The following is a 21,052-nucleotide window of genomic DNA, read 5'->3' as shown; positions in this document are numbered from 1 at the left end:
TTAAACAAATGGATAAATAAAATAAGGCTGCAAGATTTGAATTATACAGTCCAATAGGGGAGAAATAGTATCACACATGCAGAAATTAGAGATGAACAAGAGACAGTAAATAATCAAGTGTTCCTCTCTGTGTCTGAGGAGATAAAAGTTTAGGTTAAGGGAGAATTTAGGTGGCTTCCAGAGAAGAAAGTTAATGCTGAAAGTTAGATTCAAATTTTTAAGTATATTTGTCTGGTCTTTGCCATCATCTTCATGCCTAACATTTATAGGAATTGACAATTTAATCAATCGTGACTATAGAATAAAGCCTCCATAAAAGCCCAAAAGGTCTGGGTTTAGAGAGCTTCTGTATTGGTGAACATGTGTGGGTTGGGGGAGTGTCACACCTGGAAAGGACATGGAAGTGACAAACCTCTTCTTACACACATTGTCCTATGCATTGTTTCCACCTGGCGGTTCCTGACTTATATATTCTTTTCTAATAAACTGGTGATTTAGTAAGTAAAATGCTTATGTTTGTCCGAGTTCTGTGAGCTCCTCTAGCAAATTAACGGAACCCAAAGAGAGAGAAATGAGAACCTCTGATTTATAGCTAGTCGGTCAGAAGCACAGGTGACAATCTGGGCTTGCAACTGGCATCTGAAGTGTTTGTTAGGCAGTCTGATAGGACTGAACCCTTAACCTGTGGAACCTGATGGTACTTCTGGGTAGATAGTGTCAGAATCAAGTTGATTTCTGGAACAACTTGCTGTTGTCCGAGAATTGCTTGTTGGTGCTAGGAACCCCCTCTGCTTCAAAACACACACACACACACATTGAAATTGGGTACAGAACCCAAAATAATTCCTAAAATATCCATGTAGTTATGTGTTTTTATTTATTTGTTTGTTTGTTTGTTTGTTTGTTTAGTTGATGTTTTAGGAACTGTGGCAAAAAATCCTTCATGCTAAAAAATGTCTTTGATGAAAAGAATTGCCAAAATGATTCATGCCACGGAACGCAGTTTTAGAAGTCAGATAGGTAGTTTATACCCTGTCTCATGAAGCTATCTAGAGTTTTTACTTGGCGTGGCTTTGGGATTGTGCCATGGATCTCCATTCTGGTTCATTGCCTGAACAGCACGGGTGATAAGGAAACAGCTGCATGTAAGCATTTGCTGTGCGAAAGGATAGAAAATGTAGGTACCGGCCCTTCCAGGGAGGCCTCATTGCTGTAGCAGTTTATCCCATTACTAGAGACATGCCGTGCTGATATCCCACATTCAGCTGTTGACCGGCAGCATGGCCCTCAGCTTTAATAGGGAGCATATGATCACACCAGCTGGCAGGTGACACCATCTGGCAACGTTCCCCGGCAGCTCAACAAAAGATTTTCAAATATCAAAGCAAGGGGAAAGACCTCTGCCTTTTTTTTAAAGTGGTTTGACTGTGCATGCATTTTGCTTCCAAAAGAATTATTGCTTCTAACTTGCCGAATTCTGTGAAGGAAAGGGCACCCTCAGAGAATGAAATTAGCTCAAAAAATTTGTTAACTGCTCATTTACATTGATAAATAAATGTTAACTTGTAGGAAATTTAATTTTGTGTTTAAAAAGGACTGCAACTTGAATGTAGTTAAAGCTTGGAAAGGTTTGTTGGTTTTTTGTTTGTTTGTTTTTTAAAGATTCCATCTGAAAACATAGGCCTATAAGAAATTAGACTGATTAAGTTATGAAAGGGACCTTAGTGGTCCTTTAGGAAAATGTAATTTCACCAGGTAGGGAAAGCTATGGGGCAGAGTAATTGCCACCAGGTCAGAGTCATGCAACTCAAGAGTGGCAGCTCAGGAAAGTCTGGGGGCTCTTGACTCTGAGCACAGAAGTCATCGTTTTCTAACTTGCTACAGATTGGGGACTCAGAAAAACTGGGCAGTCCTCTGGGTCCATTCACTTTTTTCATTGAAAAAGCAAACAGTAGATTAGTAGGAAAAAATAAATGTATCTGAGCATTATGTTCTTTTATTCATCTCCGAATATAATTTTAACATTAAATCTGTTCATATGTATGCATAAGGTATGGGACCATAGAAAGGACTGTCAATTGGCTGATGGCTCTCAGGACCATATCAGTCATGTACCAGTATATGCAAAAAATGCATCTACCTCAAAAAGCATGTCTTTTTTTTCTGAAATAGTCACTAGTGTTACAATAATACTCTATCTGTGGTTTAAGCCCCCTTACCCTTACATTTTGCTGACCAGGATTAAGACAGCCACTTTCATTCTTAGAACAAACTACCTAATCAAATAAAGTGTGTGACCATGTTGTCATAACAGAGTATCAAGCCCACAAATATATTTTGCTTCATACAAACAAAATGAAAATTTAATCTTCTCTGAACACCAAGTTGTGTTCGTTCATATAAAATTTAGGGTGCTTATTGATATTATGAAAAGATTTAGGGTAATATCCTCTATATAAACAATCTTCCTCTAACATCAGTAATGTTATTGAATTGGTTTGTACCTTTACAGAAAGAAAAAAATGTTCTTTAATTCAATAAGATTATAAGTGCTTATTATTGACTTCTTCTGTAGGAGCTAAAAAAGACAGATTGCTAAGGATCCTGTTTATAGATAATATGTTCTTAAGTGCCCAAATGATTTCTATTTATGAGAAATCATATGAGCTCATCACACTCCATTGGCCTAATGAAGAAGCTAGGAAGTGAGCTGGGTTTGGGGGTTACCGCAGGTTAGCAGACTCATGAGTCATCCAGTACCACCAGTGGGGTGCTTCTCAAGCTATCTATGTTAAAGGATCAGATTCTGGCTGATTTTTATCTCTGTGTTTATTTGATTTCCTACAGCTCCAACAACATGGTTGTACTGTGTATGTCTAGCATGTAGCTCATGCCATATGCCTCTCACCATAGAATTCAACATGAACAAAACTGGCCTATATAATGTTCAGTGAATTGTGTCCACTGGTCATGCACCTGAGGGTTGCAGACTTCAAATTGCTGTAAAAATGCCTCAGCGTTTACTTTCAGTTCTGTGCTTAGCTCATTGCACAGCCCTCAGGAGCAGTTGCACACAGCTATGGACCACATTTTGACTAGCCCTTAGCTAGTGGGATTTCCTGTACTTCAAAGGCAGAAAACTATATCATACAACAAAGTGTGCAAAGTTGCTTGCAGCCAGCTTTCTGGATCTGATTTAGACTCCACTAATGTGCTAGATCTGGGCTTGGATTTTAAACTGAAGTCAGAAGGAAGAGGCAGAAGTACCCATTTAACAGGGAAGTTAGTGGCAGAAATGTGGCTTCTTGTAGCCACCAAAGGAGCTTTCTGGATCAGAGAAACGGTGAAGTGATTCTGAGGGCTGTAAGCTGGAGGCTTGTCTTAGAAGCCTTTTCCTCCAGCCTATCCAATTACTGCATAAACCACCTAATATCTGATACTAAATTTCTTTTTGTGTGATTTAGTCGGTTCCCATTCTCTGAAAGAAATAAGGCTGCACTGATAAAGATTCATTTGCCAATTGTAATTATTGGGTGGCTTTATATTTTCCGACTGATTAGCAGTTAGCTCTAGACCAGTGTTCTCAAACTTCATTGTGCATATGGATCACCTGGGAATGTGAAAATACTTGTTCTTATTCAGTAGGGTAGCCTGGGGATCTGAAATTTTGCGGGTCTATCAAGCTTCCAGTTAATTGAGATGGTGTCGGTCCACAGACAACCAACAAGCACAGCTCATGCCTTTGACTTCCCAGAGGGTCATGTTCTCATGAAAATCCTAATGAACTAGAATAGATAGTTCCCCTAAGCTCTATAGTGTCAACTTTTTGCATGGCCAGAATAAAGGAGAGAATGGTTAGAGGATGGCAGCTGAATAATTTAGCAACCATGGATGATTATATTTAGTTTCACTAACAATAAAAAAATGAAGTTAATAAATATCACAGTGCTCATGGGCCTACCAAGGTTCACCGTAAGGCCATGTGTAAATTATGCAAGCCTAAAATGAGCCCCAGTATGTGAGTGCTCAGCTACTCTTGTGGCCTTAGCTTTTTTCCTCTAATATGCTCATGGTTTCTAAAAGTATAGAAGTCATTCACAACTTTACCAAACCCTGAACCTCCTGTCTGGGTCTACCTACTGGGCACTTCTCTCTCTTGGATATGCCCTGGGTACATCCATATTAAATCTTATGAAGGATAGGACATGTATCCAAGAGGAAATGAAATAGGTAGAATTTTGTAAGGGAAGAAATATAGAGGTTATCATTTGGAAATTATTTTGCCTGATTTCATAGATAAACTCACGAGTATAAGTGTGAAAACTTGCTTATCACAGAAGTTTTGCTCTATGGTTAGTGCTATATCTAATGCACTGTTAATACTCAATACATGATATTTGAGTAAAAATGGGATTTTAGTCCTCTCTGTGGTTATAAGAAAAACAGAGCTGACTCACAAGGCCCTTTGACCACCACTCGCACTTCATCCTACTTCCCAGACATCTCAACTCAGACAAATTGACTTTGATGCTTCTAGCTGTCTCCTAAGAGTGCAATTTTTGTACACATGCCAGTAAAATTAAAAGCATTGAATGTGAGCTAGTACATTAAAATGGACCTGCCTCTGTATGGTGGATTACCATAGTTAAATATAGCACCTTGAATGACAAGCAGAACTATCAGTGCATTCTCCCATTGGAACAAATGGCTCTATCGTGGCGACAGACTGCCTGTGTCTCATAAACATGCATTATTTGTTACTGAGAATGGGCAAGAGTTCAACTAAGAATAAACACAAGGCCTTTCAATTCCAGGAGTCTTCTCAAAGTGCATATGCCCTTAGTCATGGACATTCATAACATCATCTTCATCTTCATATATAGACATTACAATTTAAAACCCAACATTCCTGTAATTCAAGAAGGCATAGATAGATAAGAGTTCAAACATAAATACTTTTCAGTAAATATTAGATATATATTTACTAGATATACCTATAGTAATATGGATATAAACGGATTCTATTTCTAATGCTTATGGTATATTTAATAATTAAGATATCCATATATATATACTGTGTATTAAAGTATGAACTGGAAAAGTTGATTTATTTGAATAAACATGCATTATAATTATAAGTGACAACTAACGTTTCAAATGATATTAACGATAATGTTAAGCAAACTACTTTTTCTATTTAAAACCATATTGTATTGAGTTAGCCAGGCATGTTTATTTAATTAAATCACTAAACAGAATGGAAATTATCATACGGTAACAGTTCTTGGTTTCTCATTTTCTAAATTAAAACAAATCTGGAATGAGTGAAATGAACAATATGGTAAACTTCGTTTCAGCTAATTTTGCTTAGTCCCTTTATTTTCTATTGCCCATGAATGGTTTAACTACTCTTACAAAATAGGAGGAAATGCAAATGTTAGCTTTGGGTCTAACTGCTTTTACACATCATAAATGTTGATGTATTTTCAATGAAATTAGAATTCCACCTCCAAGTAGAAATAAAAATGTCCGGGCTGATTTCACTGTGGAACACAGAAGACCAAGTTCATAACTGCCTGTGTGTGTGATGAGAATATCAATGCTCTTTTTCAGATTGTGCCAGCAGGAGAAGCTGCCAATGACCTTCCAGTCCTGTGTGATCACCAAAGAGTGCCAGGTGTCGGAGTGGTCAGAGTGGAGCCCCTGCTCAAAAACGTGCCACGATATGGTGTCCCCTAAAGGCACTCACGTAAGGACACGGATCATCAGGCAGTTTCCTATTGGCAGCGAGGAGGAGTGTCCAGAACTTGAGGAAACAGAACCCTGCGTGTCTCAAGGAGAGGCAGCTGCCCCCTGTGCCACGTGAGTGAATAAGGCTGCGGCCTCTGCTGCCGTCTCTGCCCAAATGGCAAGTCTGGTCAGCTGTTTAATTTCAGCTGAAGAGTTGGTTGAGAAATAGTGATTTTTACAAATTTTAATTCGGAGAAGAAAATATCTCTTTACCAACACTATCCTAAAAAAATGATTTTACCCTATAAAAGTGTCTTTAGCAAGCTGTATTTCCAAATCTCCATGAGGGCTAGACTTTTAGCAGCAATTCTCTGTTTATATATTTTCAATAGTAGGTATTATCAAACTTTTTTTTTAAAGAGGAAGAGTGCAAATGTATTAGGCTTTATGAGCCAAATAGATGCAATTCTATCTCTGGAGCTACAGATAATATGTAAATGGTGTGGATACGTTCCAATAAAACTTTATTTATAAAAGTAAAAGACAGGTTGGATTTGGTTGTCAGGCAATACAAGCTCAATCCTATAAGGTAAAATAAGAAAGTCCTATTAAAATTCAGTACTACATATAACAAATCCTATTGAATAAAATAAAATACTACATTAAAATAATAAGACTTGAAGCTCCTTGAGGACAAAGATTATGCCTATTCACTTTTTTAAAAACTGAGAGGCATATAACTCAGGGCCTGACACACAGTAAGCACCCAATAAATGTTCATTGAATTCAGATAAATTTTGAAATATTTGGCACTATAATCTTATTCTTTTTGTCATTAAAAATATGATTTCCAAGACATTACTTTGAATCATCTTCACAATAAATACATTTCAGTTTTGTCTGAATATAGACTATTTAGAATATTTATAAAAAACAACTTTGAGAATCTTAGTTCCTCAGTAGATATATACAAGCTTCATTAGGTTTTTCTCTGGAATAGTGCAAACATTTAAAGAACATGAACTTCATGAACCAGTGAGGAAAATACTACTCCTACTCCTCTTCTAACAAGAATAACACTAACAAGGATAGTGATGGTTTATATGAGATCTTCAATTCTGCAGCACTTTGGAATCCTCCATTCTCCCGTGATGTAACAAGTGACTGGAAACCCCAGAGAGCTTCCTGCCTGTCTCCTCCACCAGCCCCACTGACTCCTATGCTCCTCTTCACATAATAGGCTCCAGGAATTTGCCTGGATCTCCAGCCAGAGTATTTGTCTTCAATGAATTTATTTTATTTTTGTCTCAAGCTAGGTGTTTTATTCTTTCTCTTCTCAGATATTCAAGCACCATTAACAAAAAATATATATAAGAGCGTCGGCCTGCGGACTGAAAGGTCCCAGGTTCAATTCCGGTCAAGGGCATGTACCTTGGTTGCGGGCATATCCCCAGTAGGGGGTGTGCAGGAGGCAGCTGATCGATGTTTCTCTCTCATCGATGTTTCTAACTCTCTATCTCTCTCCCTTCCTCTCTGTGAAAAATCAATAAAATATATTTTTTAAAAAATAAAATATATATATATATATATTCTGAGTCTCTTTATCTCCCCCCCCCCGTCCCCCCGCTTTTGGGAGAATAGCATTTTTAGAATGTGTCACCAATTTACTCGGCCCCTCCCCCCATTGATTTCAGAGAGGAAAGGAGAGGGAGAGAGAGAGAGAGAGAGAGAAACATCAGTGATGAGAGAGAACCATGGATCGGCTGCCTTTTGCACACATCCCCACTAGAGATGAAGCCCGCAACCCAGGCATGTGTCCCGACTGGGACTTGAACCATGACCTTCTGGTTCATAGGTTGACATTCAACCACTGAGACACGCCGGCAGGACACCAATTTACATTATTGATATTTATTCCTTTCATAGGACTCCTTAGGTGACCTAAATTGAGACTGCATTCTATAAAAATACAAAGTGTTCATTTAACTCCCCTGATGAATGATTTGTTTGGTTTTACTTTCCTCACACCCGTGCCTGCCGCCTGCCACACTTTGCCCAAGGCATCAATTATCCATGTTTTTAGAATTAACCTGAATGCTGTCCTTCCTTTATAAACATGTGTCAAGACTATTATTACTTGATGCCCCTGTCCTGCACCTCTGTTAAACCATGAACCCTCACTTATAAAAATGAAAAAGGGGCACGAAAGTCAGCTCTCCTGTCATGAAACTTTCCCATTGACAAAGCAGAGCATCTAGATCAGACATCTGAGAGCCCATTTAATCTCTCCTTCTAATCGAGATGAGCATTAGCACATCCATTTGTACCTATGCTGGCTGTTAATCTGATTAGTAGGGAAGCATCTTGGTTAAAGTGACACAAAGTGCTGCATGAGCCATTTTCTTGGTGCTTTTAGACTATCCATTTTCCTTGAGGTGGAGAAATGCCACCAGTTCCTATCTTCATTGGCATCAGGAAATGGTTCCCTGACTATCTCCTTAAAGCATGTGCTGGGCTCACAAGCTCCTGACATTTCTTCCACATCATAATCTTGATTGGAGCTTTAATTTAGAATCACAGATTGTCTTTCCTGTGATCCACTGATTAGAAACGTCAGCTCTTTTCATCATTTATTAGCACTCGTCAAGGATGCTCAGTGCTACAGAAAAACACGCATTCTTTTTTGTTGTTGTTAATCCTCACCCGAGGATATTTTTTTCCATTGGTTTTTATTTAATTAATTAATTAATTAATTAATTTTCTTATTGTTTAAAGTATTAAATATGTCTCCTTTCTCCCTGATTGACACCCCCCCTTTCCATTGTTTTTTTTAGAGAGAGTGGAGGGAGAGAGAGACTCATTTATTGGTTGCCTCCCTCCTGTGCCCCAACCAGTGCCAGGGATCAAGCCTTCAACTCTGAGGTGTGTGCTCTTGACTAGAATCGAACCCTGACCCTTCAGTCCACAGGTCGATGCTCTACCCACTGAATAAAACTGGCTAGGGCAAAAACACTCATTCTTGACAATAAAGAGAAACCTCTAAATTGTTGTTATATTTTTTAATCCTAAAGCACAATTATAATTTTGATCTAGTATGAAGAAGCAATTTTCATGCATTTTATTACAGGCAAAACTAATGTTGGGGTTGATCATCACTTGTAATGTTTTCCATTCTCAGATTCAGTCCCCCTTTGTTTATAAGTATTGAAAAAGGGCAAGCCTGAGTTTAGCTTAACTGAACATAAAATTTCATGTTTTCAGCATTATGCTATCTTGTAATAAAATATTTATAAGCAATTTTCAGTGATTGCAATTAAAACAAGATCTCCTAAATTAAACTCCTCCTTAAATGGAGCACTGTTGAGGATAAAGGAGAAGAAATTTAATTTGAATCTGCACCGGAGATACGGTAGTTTACGATTGCTTCAAGAGGAAAGTGTTTTTTGAATTACTTTTTTAAGAAAAAAAAAATGAGCAGAGCAGAGTTTTTTCAGTAAACATGGCTGCCACTGATGGCATTTTCTGTATTCAGGTATGGCTGGAGAGCCACAGAGTGGACCGAGTGCCGCGTGGACCCTTTGCTCAGTCAGCAGGACAAGAGGCGAGGCAACCAGACAGCCCTCTGTGGAGGGGGGGTCCAGACCCGAGAGGTGTACTGCGTGCAGACCAATGAAAACCTCCTCTCACATTTAAAGACCCACAAGGACAAAGAAGGTAAGATGTGTTTTCTTCTCAAGGATCACGCATGGAGACCAGGCATGGGATGCTGCAGGAATATATACCCAGCCATCTGGGGCATGCAAGGCCATATTTCTGTTCACATTATGGTTGCTGTCCACTGTGGTGGACAATAATCCAAATTTTGGTTGTAACAATTTAATTCAATTTCATCTTTTGTCAGTTGTGATTTGCTGACAGATCTATCATTAAATTTTTAAACTTCAGGCTCTGAGTGAAAATTTAGGAGTAATTATTTACAAAAATGGAATAAAACCTAATCTTGTAATTATATGCAAAGAAGTATATATTCTAAAGCCCAAGTTTTCTTTGCTTGGTATAAGAATTACAACCTGCTTATAAAAAAATACCTCTTTTTTCTATTTATAATGTGGTTGAAAAATATGTTAATTGTAGTACTTAGTAAAAATTTCAATTTGAGTTTAAATGAAATCAATACAGAATAAATACAGAATCAAACTACAGTAAAAACAAAACAAAAAGAAACTGTTAATGCAAACGTATGACTTATTTTAATCTTTCAATTAAACACATTTTAGAATATTTTTGTTTAAATCTCAGTTTTGGACCAGATATAATAAATGTACAAAAGGATAAGTGATTTCAAGATGGCCAGGGCTAAATGTATATATTATCATATATTACTATTACTCTGAAATTCTAATCATTATTGGATCAAGTTTATATTCAATTAGTAGCTTTTATGTCCATACAAATATGGATATTTTTAAGCAATGCTATAAGCTAACCCTCTTACATTTTCCTCTACCTGAAGGATAACAGGATGTCTATCACTAATGTATTCAACGTATATTTTTTAGTTAACAACAGAGTTCCAAAAATTATGTAAGGTAGTGAGGATAGAAATGTCAATACAAATTTTGTGTCAGGAAAATCTTCATGGTCATCATGAGAGCACACAAACAAGCCAATAGTTAATAATGCAGTATGCTATGCGTTATAAGTGAGTTTTAGAATAACTGTAGGGGGATCACAGAAACAGAAACCTTCATAGAGGAGGAAAGTGGTACTTGAGCCAAGTGATGAGGAGTATGTGCCATGAAGTTAAATGGGTCAGGAATGCAAGAGGGAACAGCATAGAATACCATTAAAGAGAAGCAAAAAAAGAGAGAAATCTTGCCAGAAAAGATGAGTATGTTGTATTTAGCAACTTGTGGGTATGATGGGATAATTCCTCAGCAAATATGTTGGTTGTAAATGGTAAAGAATAAAGACCTTAGTTCATATTAGCAGAGACCAAAAAAGGGGGCAGGAGATACGCAGAAAAGGAATCTGATCAAGAATAACCAGAAAAGGCGGGGGTGGGGGGGGGGGAGGACACATATGTAATACCCTTTGTAATACTTTTGGCAAAAAAAAAAATTAAATTGAAAAAATTAAATTAAATTAAATTTAAAAAAAAAGAATAACCAGAAAAAAGAGGAAAGAACCAAGAGAAATGGGTGTTTTGAAAAACAAAAGATGACTCCACTGCCTCCCCGAAAAGGAGTGGCACCAGTGACCAGCAATTCATGAAAAGCAATCACTGAAGTTTGCATGTGTAACTTGCAAAATTTAATTGTTTTTTATCCACTAACTTTACATAGCTTGTCAACTCATTTAGGAATCTAGTCTCGGGATACATTTTACTACTAATATATCTTGAAGTTATAAGGAAGTAGTATAAAACATGTAATGTTAGTACATTAATATTTTCTTGGCCACGTTAATGGCTACGTTTTTAACACTCTTAGGTGGATTTATTATAGCCTTCCTCTCAGAGTAGTATAATTTCATTGCTAGAGGTATTTCAGAGTTTAGTTTCTGAATGTCAATTATGTCCTGTAGGTTATTACTTTCAGAAGAGCCTTTGGGGTTTGGAATTGGAACTGGATACATTTTTAAATCATTTTGTCATGGATTTTCCCTACTGCTGTCAAAACACAGCAGAGTACCAAAAATAAAAGTCACACCAAAAGGGAAAACAAAAAGAATATTATTGTAAGATGTATCTTTTGGAGTAACAAATGCCAAAGCAAAGATCAGTGGATATGGAAATAATCAGTTCTTCTGAAATTAATATTTATCATGGAAGCATGTAACATGAATAACTTAGGAATATGCATCCTTTCGTGTCACACAGCAAGACTACTATAATCCTCTTTGGAAAAAAAGTTGATTTTTCCCTAAAAGTTTCAGCTTTTACTTCTCGAACTTAGACTATATAAGTTTCCCCCCAGAAGCACTTAGCATTTCCCAATAGGAAACTTATTCAATACACCAGCATCCCAAGGACTATAAATATGTGTGAATGGAGCACAATTTGACTGTGGGATGTGAAGAATGTTCCATGTATCTTCGTTCAATAACTATGAAAAAATGAAGGCTTACTTTACGAAGATAGGGAAATCTCTCAAAATAACTCCCTCCATCAATTCTAAAAAGAAGGTAATGATCTCAAGAAAGTCTGGCTATGTCATCATGAACAACCTACCCTAAGAGCAATTTATGTTATACTTCATTTGAAGAACAAAATCTACACTTGTTTTGGCAGATTTATACTATGTGTTCTAGAAAAGTTGTTTTCACATGTAACCAAGCTATTAAAATACATTAACTCAAAATAAAATACTTAACTCAAAAATACAATTTCTTGATACAAAAATACTGCAAAAAAGATATGAAATTCATATAACTTCCTTTATTATCTTGGCATATCATATTACACAGGTACTGATCACCTTAGCATAATTTAATTCAATTTTCATGGCCTCGTGTCATGTGAGTCAGTTAACAGTAGTAAAGGCAACAATGAATAGAAATACTTAATGTGACCTAGGTAACCCTTCCAATCCTGACCGCTGAGAAGAGCTAGCAGTAACACTCGGCAGTTTCTGTTCAGCCAGCTGATTAGAGTTCCAGTAGGCTGAAAAGTGTGCAGCTTATGCTGGCATGAAATCTACCCTTATCAGAAAGTGACAGGAAGAAGGCTTGCCTATGGCGAGGTTACTGGTATAAGCCCTAGAAAGCTGATGAAACGTTGCTGATCATTGGATGCATGAACATAAATTGATTTTTTTACAAGTTCAAAGTGAAATGAAAGTAGATTAACTACAGTGGCTAAGAAATTCTTCCATTCGAAATAGATTGAACATATTTTTAAATGAGGGAAACCAAAAGTATTGGTTATAAAGCACCGTGGAGCTTGCCATGATTTACATTATAGGAAACTTAAGAACATTCTTTAGTAGAAAACATATCTAATAATCTACAGTGAAATCTGGATGAGGTCTTTAGAATTTAAGGTTATTAAGAAAGACAACCTGGATAATGAGCCTGTAGGATGACAGAGCATGAGATAAGCCAGCAGAAAGTTCTGGAGGATCAATGGGAAGATGGATGGAGCGAAAGATGATTGAGCTGTGAACGGATAGACAGAAGGATGAACAAAGAGCTCATGTTTTCCTATGCTCTGAAACCAATTAAGGAGAATAAAAATAGTCACTATCCCTAAATGAAATACAAATTCTTTATAGTCTTTGTAGTCTTTTATCTACCATTTCCACAAACTAGCCTACTTTAGTCAAAGCTATTTTGGAAAAAAAAAAGGCTATTCTTACGGTGCTATTTCCCTGTTATTTCAGAAAGTAAATATCAGAATACGCCAAAGGCTAGTGCTGCACCTTTCCTATCCATCGCTTTTGAAGTAACAAGTAGGTGAGAATATTTTACATAACATCTCAATCAGAGAGTCTCTACAAATTCTCTAATACAATGGTAGAAAATATAGTGGTTTATTTCTATGTTGCTAGAAATATATCAAAGCTGTCCCATAAAATATAAATAATTTAATGTTTCTTTGATTATCTATAGCATCATTATATGGATGTAGATTATAGAAAAACATAAAAATATTTAAAAATTTACGTATGTAAAACTATCACTAGGACCCCACGATTATAAAAACAGATATGTGAAGTTTGGTTGTGAACACTTTGTTGAGATAAATTAATGAAGGTATGAATATTTTTCATAATTTATCATATTTTGAAGCACAGTTCTTTGTGCTCTACTAATATCAATATGGTAAATGAAAAAGGAATTAAATCACACAATGGCTACATTTTAGAAAGAACCTACACTGAGGCGAGAGATGTCAAAAGCACTATAATATAGACAATCCCTGAATGAACCAGACCCTTCTTGGAAATTAGATCTGTGGATATTTTGTGGGAGAGAAGCGCTGTTGCCCTGTGAAGTTTCTCTGGATCAGTAGAGTACAAAATAGAAAGAGAGATGCCAAGAGGTTTCAGCCACTGTGATAGAAGCTAATAAAAATGTACCTGCTGGGAATTGGATTAGCTGGTCAGTCGTCTACCCTAGTTGGAATTTTTAGTAGAGGAAGAGCTTACTAATGAGATACCAGGAAGTATTCAACCAAAAAGGTATAAAAGAAATATGTGATGAAGCACCTTGGACATCATGTAAACATGAAAACAGTACTTACACTACCTTTGATTTGTTCAACATTTAGTAAACACTTGCTGTTTAATATGTTTGTCCTCTCATTTGTAAAATAGTTCAGTTTAATTAGTCTGAAAATTATCTCTTGAACATATCAAACATGCTTTCTTTAAAACTTTTTCTATTTCAGCAAAAGTTTATATTTACCCCTTAATAAACATTTATTCAAACCTCTGAGTTGGAATAGAGGAAACATAATTTAGTTGTTAAATCAAATGACAAGGGTCATAATTCATGCACATTATTTCAAGTTGGCCACTCATTTCAGAGAACGTATATTATATCTATATTCTCTCTTCTAATAATACAGATAGCTTTAATGTAATTTGAATTTTCATCCTAAGGCTACTTTCAGAAGCACACTAGACTATCAGAAGACCTGATTTTTATTTCTGCGTGACCCTGTGCCCTTATCCACACTACTTAACTTTTATTTGCCTAAAAAGGCCTACTTAATGACTCTGCAATACGACTGGAAATGGAACAGCAGAATAACTGAATATCATCCTATATAGAACACCTAGACATGCAGACTACAGTATTGTTTTAAATGCTTTTAAGAGCAGAACTAATGTCTTGAAACTAAATGATTCCCCAAAACAAACCAGGAAAAGTGAACTAAAGCTTTCTGTGGTTGTCTTTGGGTAGGGATGGTACAGGAAGAGGGTTACACATTAAGGAGACTTGGGGGGAGTGAAGCCCAAAAGGGTCATGACATAAAAGTCTTAGCCAGAGACAGAGAGCACAAGCAGACATGTTGCATTACGCCATCCCCCTCAAAGGGCTGTAGCATCAACGAGTGTGCAGAGAAACTCAATTTACCTCTGGAGAGAGATGATCAATAGCAGTCAGCCTCAGCCTCAGGTTGTGGCAAAATCAAATCTCTCCTAAAAATTCCTACTATAGGACTGTATCCACACTAGTTTAAGTTTAAAATTATGTTACTTCCATGTGTCCAAAGACCACTGAGAAATTAACATAAAAAATGGTGTCAGGCAAATGGTATCACCGAGTGCCTGACATAAGCAAAAACAAAAATTCTGAAGAGGGCATCCCTTAACCGAGCCACAGGATTTGCCCAGATAAACTGCACCATTAAAAATTGCAGACTACACAAGGAAAGATAATCCATTGTAAACAGGTTTTAAAATGCCCAACAAAGAGTAAGGCTAGACTCAAGGTTGGGAATATTAGAGATAGCAGATAGAGATCATAGAATGCATATGCTAAAACTTATTAAAGATATAAAGGAAAAAATTTAAATATTAGATGTAATGAGTCAATGAAAAAAGAACAGATTAAAAAAGAAATAAGTTCCAAAACAAAAAAGTACTTTAGCTGGAAATAAAATACGGTAAATGGAGAGATTAGAGAAATTAAGCTAAACAGTTATTAGCTAACTGAAGATAAATGCAAGAAATTGATTCAGAATGCAACACTGAAAAAAGAAGTTGAAAATATATGTGAAGAAAATAGTTATGCAGATTTAAATAAGAAGATTCAAAATGAGAGAATCAAGGGAAAAGATGAATTTTCTGAACTGATGAAAGACAGGACTGTGCAGAGTCAAGAAGAAAGTTTTCAGGCAGGAGAATAATATATGCACATTTAGGCACAATGTAGTGAGATTACAGCTCATAAAATACAAGAACATATTAAAAAGAATTAGAAGTTAAAACTAACTGCAAAGGAATTAACAAATTAAGAGTGAAATTTCAACAACTGCAAAGAAAGCAAAATAACAAAAATGATGTATTAAAGGTACTGAGAGGAAAATAACTTTCAACTTAAATTATTTATCCAGCTCCCTATTATTATATTGTAGGCAAAATTAAGACACAAGTAGAAGGGCTTACCTCATTAAACCCTCACTGAAAGAACTGCTAGATGATAATGTTTAGGAAGAAGGAAATTGAAGCCAGAAAGAGAAGAATTCAAGATGTGCAAAGAATTTGGAAAACACCTGGGTAATCTATCCTATATAATAAAAGGCTAATATGCAAATTGACCAATTGGTGGAACGACTGGTCGCTATGACACGCACTGATCACCAGGAGGCAGACACTCAATGCAGGAGCTGCCCCCTGGTGGTCAGTGCACTCTCACAAGGGGGAGTGCCACTCAGCCAGAAGCCAGGCTCATTGTTGGTGAGTGTAATGGTGGTGGCAGGAGCCTCGCCCTCCTCCATGGCAGTGCTACAGATGTCTGACTGCTGGCTTAGGCCCGCTCCCTCAGGGGAGCGGGCCTAAGCTGTCAGTCGGACATCCCCTGAGAGTTTCTGGACTGCGAGAGGGTGCAGGCCAGGCTGAGGGCCCCCCCCCTCCCTGAGTGCACAAATTTTGTGCACTGGGCCTCCAGTATAACTATAGATCTGTATGAAGCAATGCTGATAAGTTTCATGATTAAACACTGAACAATTAGTTAATGAACAACATTAACATATGATGGGAGGGAGTGGTAAGGAGTATATTTGGGAAAGGGTAGAGATACTAAAAATCCTTATATATAATTAAGTCATTATGCATGTTAAGTATTTAAAAATAATTATTGAATCAATAATTATTAATATATAATTATATAATCATAAGTGCATAATCAGTTATTAATAATTAAATTATATATACTTCATAATCTAACAGGAAATAAAAAGGACTAAATAAATTCAATTGATTCAATAAGAGGTATGAATAAGAGAAAAAAACTTTCTTACACATGATCTAATTAATAGCAAATAAAAATTTAGAAATATGGGCTTTAAATGTCAGTCAAAGTTTATTACAGAAAATCATTTTTAAAAATCATTGCTACATCTATGAAACCAGCCAGCTGTATTGTTAGTGTTTACAGTCATCAAAGAGTTTGCATCACTCAGTCTGAATATTGCCCACCGCTGGCAAAACACATAATATGCTAACAGACCACACACATTGTATTTTCCAGGCAGAGCCCTCTTCACATACAACATACCAATGAAGATTTTTTTTTTTCTCGAGGAAATAATGTGAGATTGACTGAAGTTGTATATGTACACAATGCTAAAACTATTCAGAAGTTTGAATGGTTAGATTGGTTAAATGGCATCTGATAGAAAATTTTCTTGAATGATAAAAAACGACCAAAATTTTCTTCAGTATATTTAGAGCAAAGGTTAATCTCCACAAACTGAATACATAATAAAAATTATATTGCCAAATTGGTACTGTTAAATGAAGCATGAAAATGATTGCAAACTTAAAGCTAAAGGAGAAAATTCTGAAACATCTGAAAATTCATGAGTATTTCAAACCTGTCTCTCTTTCTATTATTCTATTTTTTTCCAGTTTGCTAAAGGGAAAGATGAATGACATTGGCATTGTTACCTAGCCAAAGGTAATAAAGAAAAAGGAATCATTACCTAGAGAAGATAATAAAATTTATCATGTGTGTTGATGTCTTGGACAAAGTCATACATGATGTGTTGATAAAATATCTGAGTGACATTAAACTAATAAGGATAACACATTGCATAATAATCTTATGACACAAAAATATATCAATAGGCTAAAAACAGTGGCATTTCTCCCACAATGTGAAGTCTAATGAAATACTTACAAATACCGACATGTGTCCTGCATGCCCACTTTGAAAGAGAGTCATAGTAACAATGATGAGGATGATATGGTGATGGTGACAATATTGATTGCATTTATAAGGCACTATGTTAATTACTTGGTCGCTGTGAAAATTAAATGCTTAATATGGGGAACAACCAGTTGGGATCAATGACTTCATGTTAAACTCATTCTGTGTCTGTAATCACAAGTGTTCCTCTCCTGAACATCACTCACAATCTGATGAATGAAGGGCTGCAGATTTGGACATCTCACTTGGTATTCCTTCATTAACTCAATAAATATTTATTGAACAACTGTTAGGTTGTATCACTCATTTAGATGTTGAAGGTAGAATGTTTAACAAAGCAGACTTGACCCCTGTCCTCTGGGAGCAGCCTTGTATTTATGGCTTTGCTACTGGAGGTTCAGGACTAACCCTTCCCAAGGCGGATAAAGAGAGACTTCCCCAGACATTCCAGTTTGGGGCTCTTCTGTGAAGCCCTGGAAGCACACTATAAACCACGGTTCATCCTGAGTAAAGAACCCGCACCCTTAATCACTGGGTGAATTATTTTCCTGGAAAGCACATACCCTCAAAATGCAGGTAAGAATCACCTGGATGATTTAAGGAAATGCAAAACCTCCTGGATGTTATCCATTGAGGTTGTGATGCTATAGTTCTGGGATGGGTACAGGAATCTCTGTCCTTTTAATGAGCACCAATGTAATTATAATCAGGAGTTGATTTTACTGTAAGGCTCATGAGAGTCCTCTTAATAAAAGGCTCTTTGCAAAGCTTTGGGAGAAACTGGGATAGGGACAGGGAAGTCCATGTTTCTGAGTCCAAGGCTTACGCATTTTAGGGACCCCTTATTGTTAAAAACAAACAAACAAAACCACACACACACAATCCAAACAAAAATCACTACAATCTCTGCCAGGGTCTCCGAAGGAGCCTGTGCATGTGAAATATTCTGGGGGCATCATGGGGGCATCTCAACAAATCTGTCCCAAATTCTTATGTTAGAATTTTGGCCTCTTTTAAAGCCAAAGACAATCCCTACTTTAAGATGAAAAACAGGAGCACAGACTTTTCTGTCTTGAAAAGACCTCTTTCCCACAGTTCTGGAGGTGTATCTGTGGAAAACAGAGCGCCTGGGAAAAGACGCTAATCTTCAGAGTGATTGGCAATGTCAGTTCTAATATCGGTTTTATTTGTACTCACTGAGCCCTGCTTTTAGGTTCCAGAGCTGCGAGCCTTTAGAAAGCCGTTATACCTTGCTAGTCATTAAGCTAGGAAATTGAAGAGGAAGAACACCGAACACTCACAGATACTGTTTCATCTTACTTCATACCTGTAACGCAAGACAGAAAGAAGCCAGAGCTGTTAGTTAATGACCTTCCATTAATGAAAGAAGAATGGGGGATAAAATGTCACAAAACCTGACACCGTTGAGTGACTGTAGTATGTGTGATTTTTGTAACCCTTAAGCACTGATTTCATCGAGTCGGTTATGGATGAGTGATAGCACCAGGAGGGATTTTGAAATGAGCACTCAGGGATGCGCACTGGTGAATGAATAGCATTTTTTCCAAGGCACACTCCAGCTATCTAAGAATGTAAAAGAAATGGTTTGTGGCTGCCTGTTCCCTGCCTTGCTAATGATTGCTCAACAGGGAGTAGCTACTCTCACCAGTGTTAACAGAGGAGTACAAACTACATTGTGGAACTCATTAATATTTATTCCTTCTAAAAGCAGTGGGCAATAAAAAAGGAAATAAACCAGGGAGAATAGCAATGGGAAAGGAAGCCATGGCAACAGATTTGTCTTGGAAAGGTTGCACCATTTGTACACAAAAATACACTAAAAATTCAAGGAACCACGTTATTATGTTATTAGTCTGGAGTCCACTAAAAAATGCTTGTTATTGGGTGAACTAATCTGTGAAAAAATATGTACATTAAACACAATTCAAGAATTCAAAGTAGCCACCCATATTGTAGTATTATATGCATTTAATGTACCTCTTCACTCTGTCACATTTTTAACAATAAACAAAGCTATACAGTATCAGAGCCTGTGCTGTATCCTCTATGGACACAAACTTTCTCTAACCGAAGGATTACCTCTGTTGCAACAGAGACCAGTGACATTTCTGGTCCTTTTCTTCTGCTGCTCCTCCATTTTCTGCTTTGAAATGCTTCCAGCATTATCTCAGCTCTTCACATATCTCGGCCTGTTTCAAACAATCCTTTTTACACTATGAGACCTCAATAATCTTTCTTCATCCAAAGCCTATAACCTTCTTACACTACATCACACAGTTTACCATGGGATTACATATAGTTCTATTCTTTTGCAATTACCTCATGAATATTCAGACCAACTCCCCAAGATTTTAAGCTTCCGAGGAGGCCATAGCATTTCCCCCCCCTAAACTTTATTATTATCTGTCATTCTTCGCATACGTCTGGGTACATTTGCTAATTGTGTCATTTAGAAGTATCTTTAAGAAAGACAGAGAAAGCCCTTCAATATGAGAATGTTGACTTCCTAGACATCTAATTTATAGTATTTCCTTTCAGATTAATCTATCTGCCTCACTAACTTCATCTTTTCCTCCTGTGCTTTCCTCTGCAAAGGCTTAATGAGATAACATATGTAAAACATCTTAGCATAAGGCCTTGCACTTAGTATATGCCAAATGAACGTTAATTGCTTTTGTTTACTTTTCTGGTTAAATTGAGAAAAAGGGAGGAATTTGTAAAAATAATAGTTTTACTCCAAATCTTCTGCACATTGGAAAGACATAATTGTATGCTGACCTTGCCAGCTGAGAAACAATGGAGGATGTATAATTCATGGAGTCTCTTTACAATGTCCCAAAATCCTAACGTGTGCTTGCATTATATCTTGCTCCTTTCTTGGAAAAGGCAGACTTTCTCTGCATTACTCCAGAATAGGAAGAAACATAACTAATTTACTTCTGTAGTTATGGGAGACAGAACCATTTCAGCTTCCCTTACTTTGTGATGCTGAATCCATGAGAAGTCTAAGTAGCATCTATTGCCAAAGGATTCTTGCAATAGCCCTGGGATTGTTTGGTTGCTCTAAAAATACTTTCGCCATTGCTCAACCTGAAAATGCCACACTGGTCCCTCTGCCCCTTACATTACACAGGATTTCTGGGCATCTAAAACCACATTGGTTAAGCATTATGCCTTGTAGGCCTTAACTCTTTTACAAAGCAATATTAATGAATAGATGCAGAAAAAAGAATTGTTAGAAAAGAGTCTTGTTTTTTGTTGTTGTTTGTTTTTTTTTTAACAGTTTCTCCTCTAGGTCTGGTTAGAAAGAGTTAGATCTATTAAGTTCATACTCCATTGGGAATTCCAGAAGTACTTTGAGAATAAAAAGTCATGTTCTTCACTAAGAAAGCTGTCAATGAATTTCTCACTGTCTTCC

The 21,052-nt window shown here is 36.8% G+C and overlaps 1 protein-coding gene across 1 annotated transcript in view; it reads left to right on the top strand.

Moving 5' to 3' along the window:
- THSD7A (thrombospondin type 1 domain containing 7A) overlaps positions 1 to 21,052 on the top strand; it is a 305,592-nt gene that overhangs the window by 134,293 nt on the left and 150,247 nt on the right. Inside the window, exons 3-4 of the mRNA XM_070424355.1 lie at positions 5,614 to 5,862; positions 9,263 to 9,444. Of these exons, the coding sequence (XP_070280456.1) occupies positions 5,614 to 5,862; positions 9,263 to 9,444 (431 nt within the window). The remainder of the gene's footprint in view (positions 1 to 5,613; positions 5,863 to 9,262; positions 9,445 to 21,052) is intronic.

The sequence above is a fragment of the Myotis yumanensis genome, unplaced genomic scaffold (genome assembly GCF_028538775.1).
Source record: "Myotis yumanensis isolate MYYU_CA2020_CCGP unplaced genomic scaffold, mMyoYum1.0.hap1 SCAF_9, whole genome shotgun sequence".
NCBI lineage: Eukaryota > Metazoa > Chordata > Mammalia > Chiroptera > Vespertilionidae > Myotis > Myotis yumanensis.
Note: the sequence above shows the minus strand (reverse complement) of the source record. Positions and strands in the feature narration are given on the sequence as shown.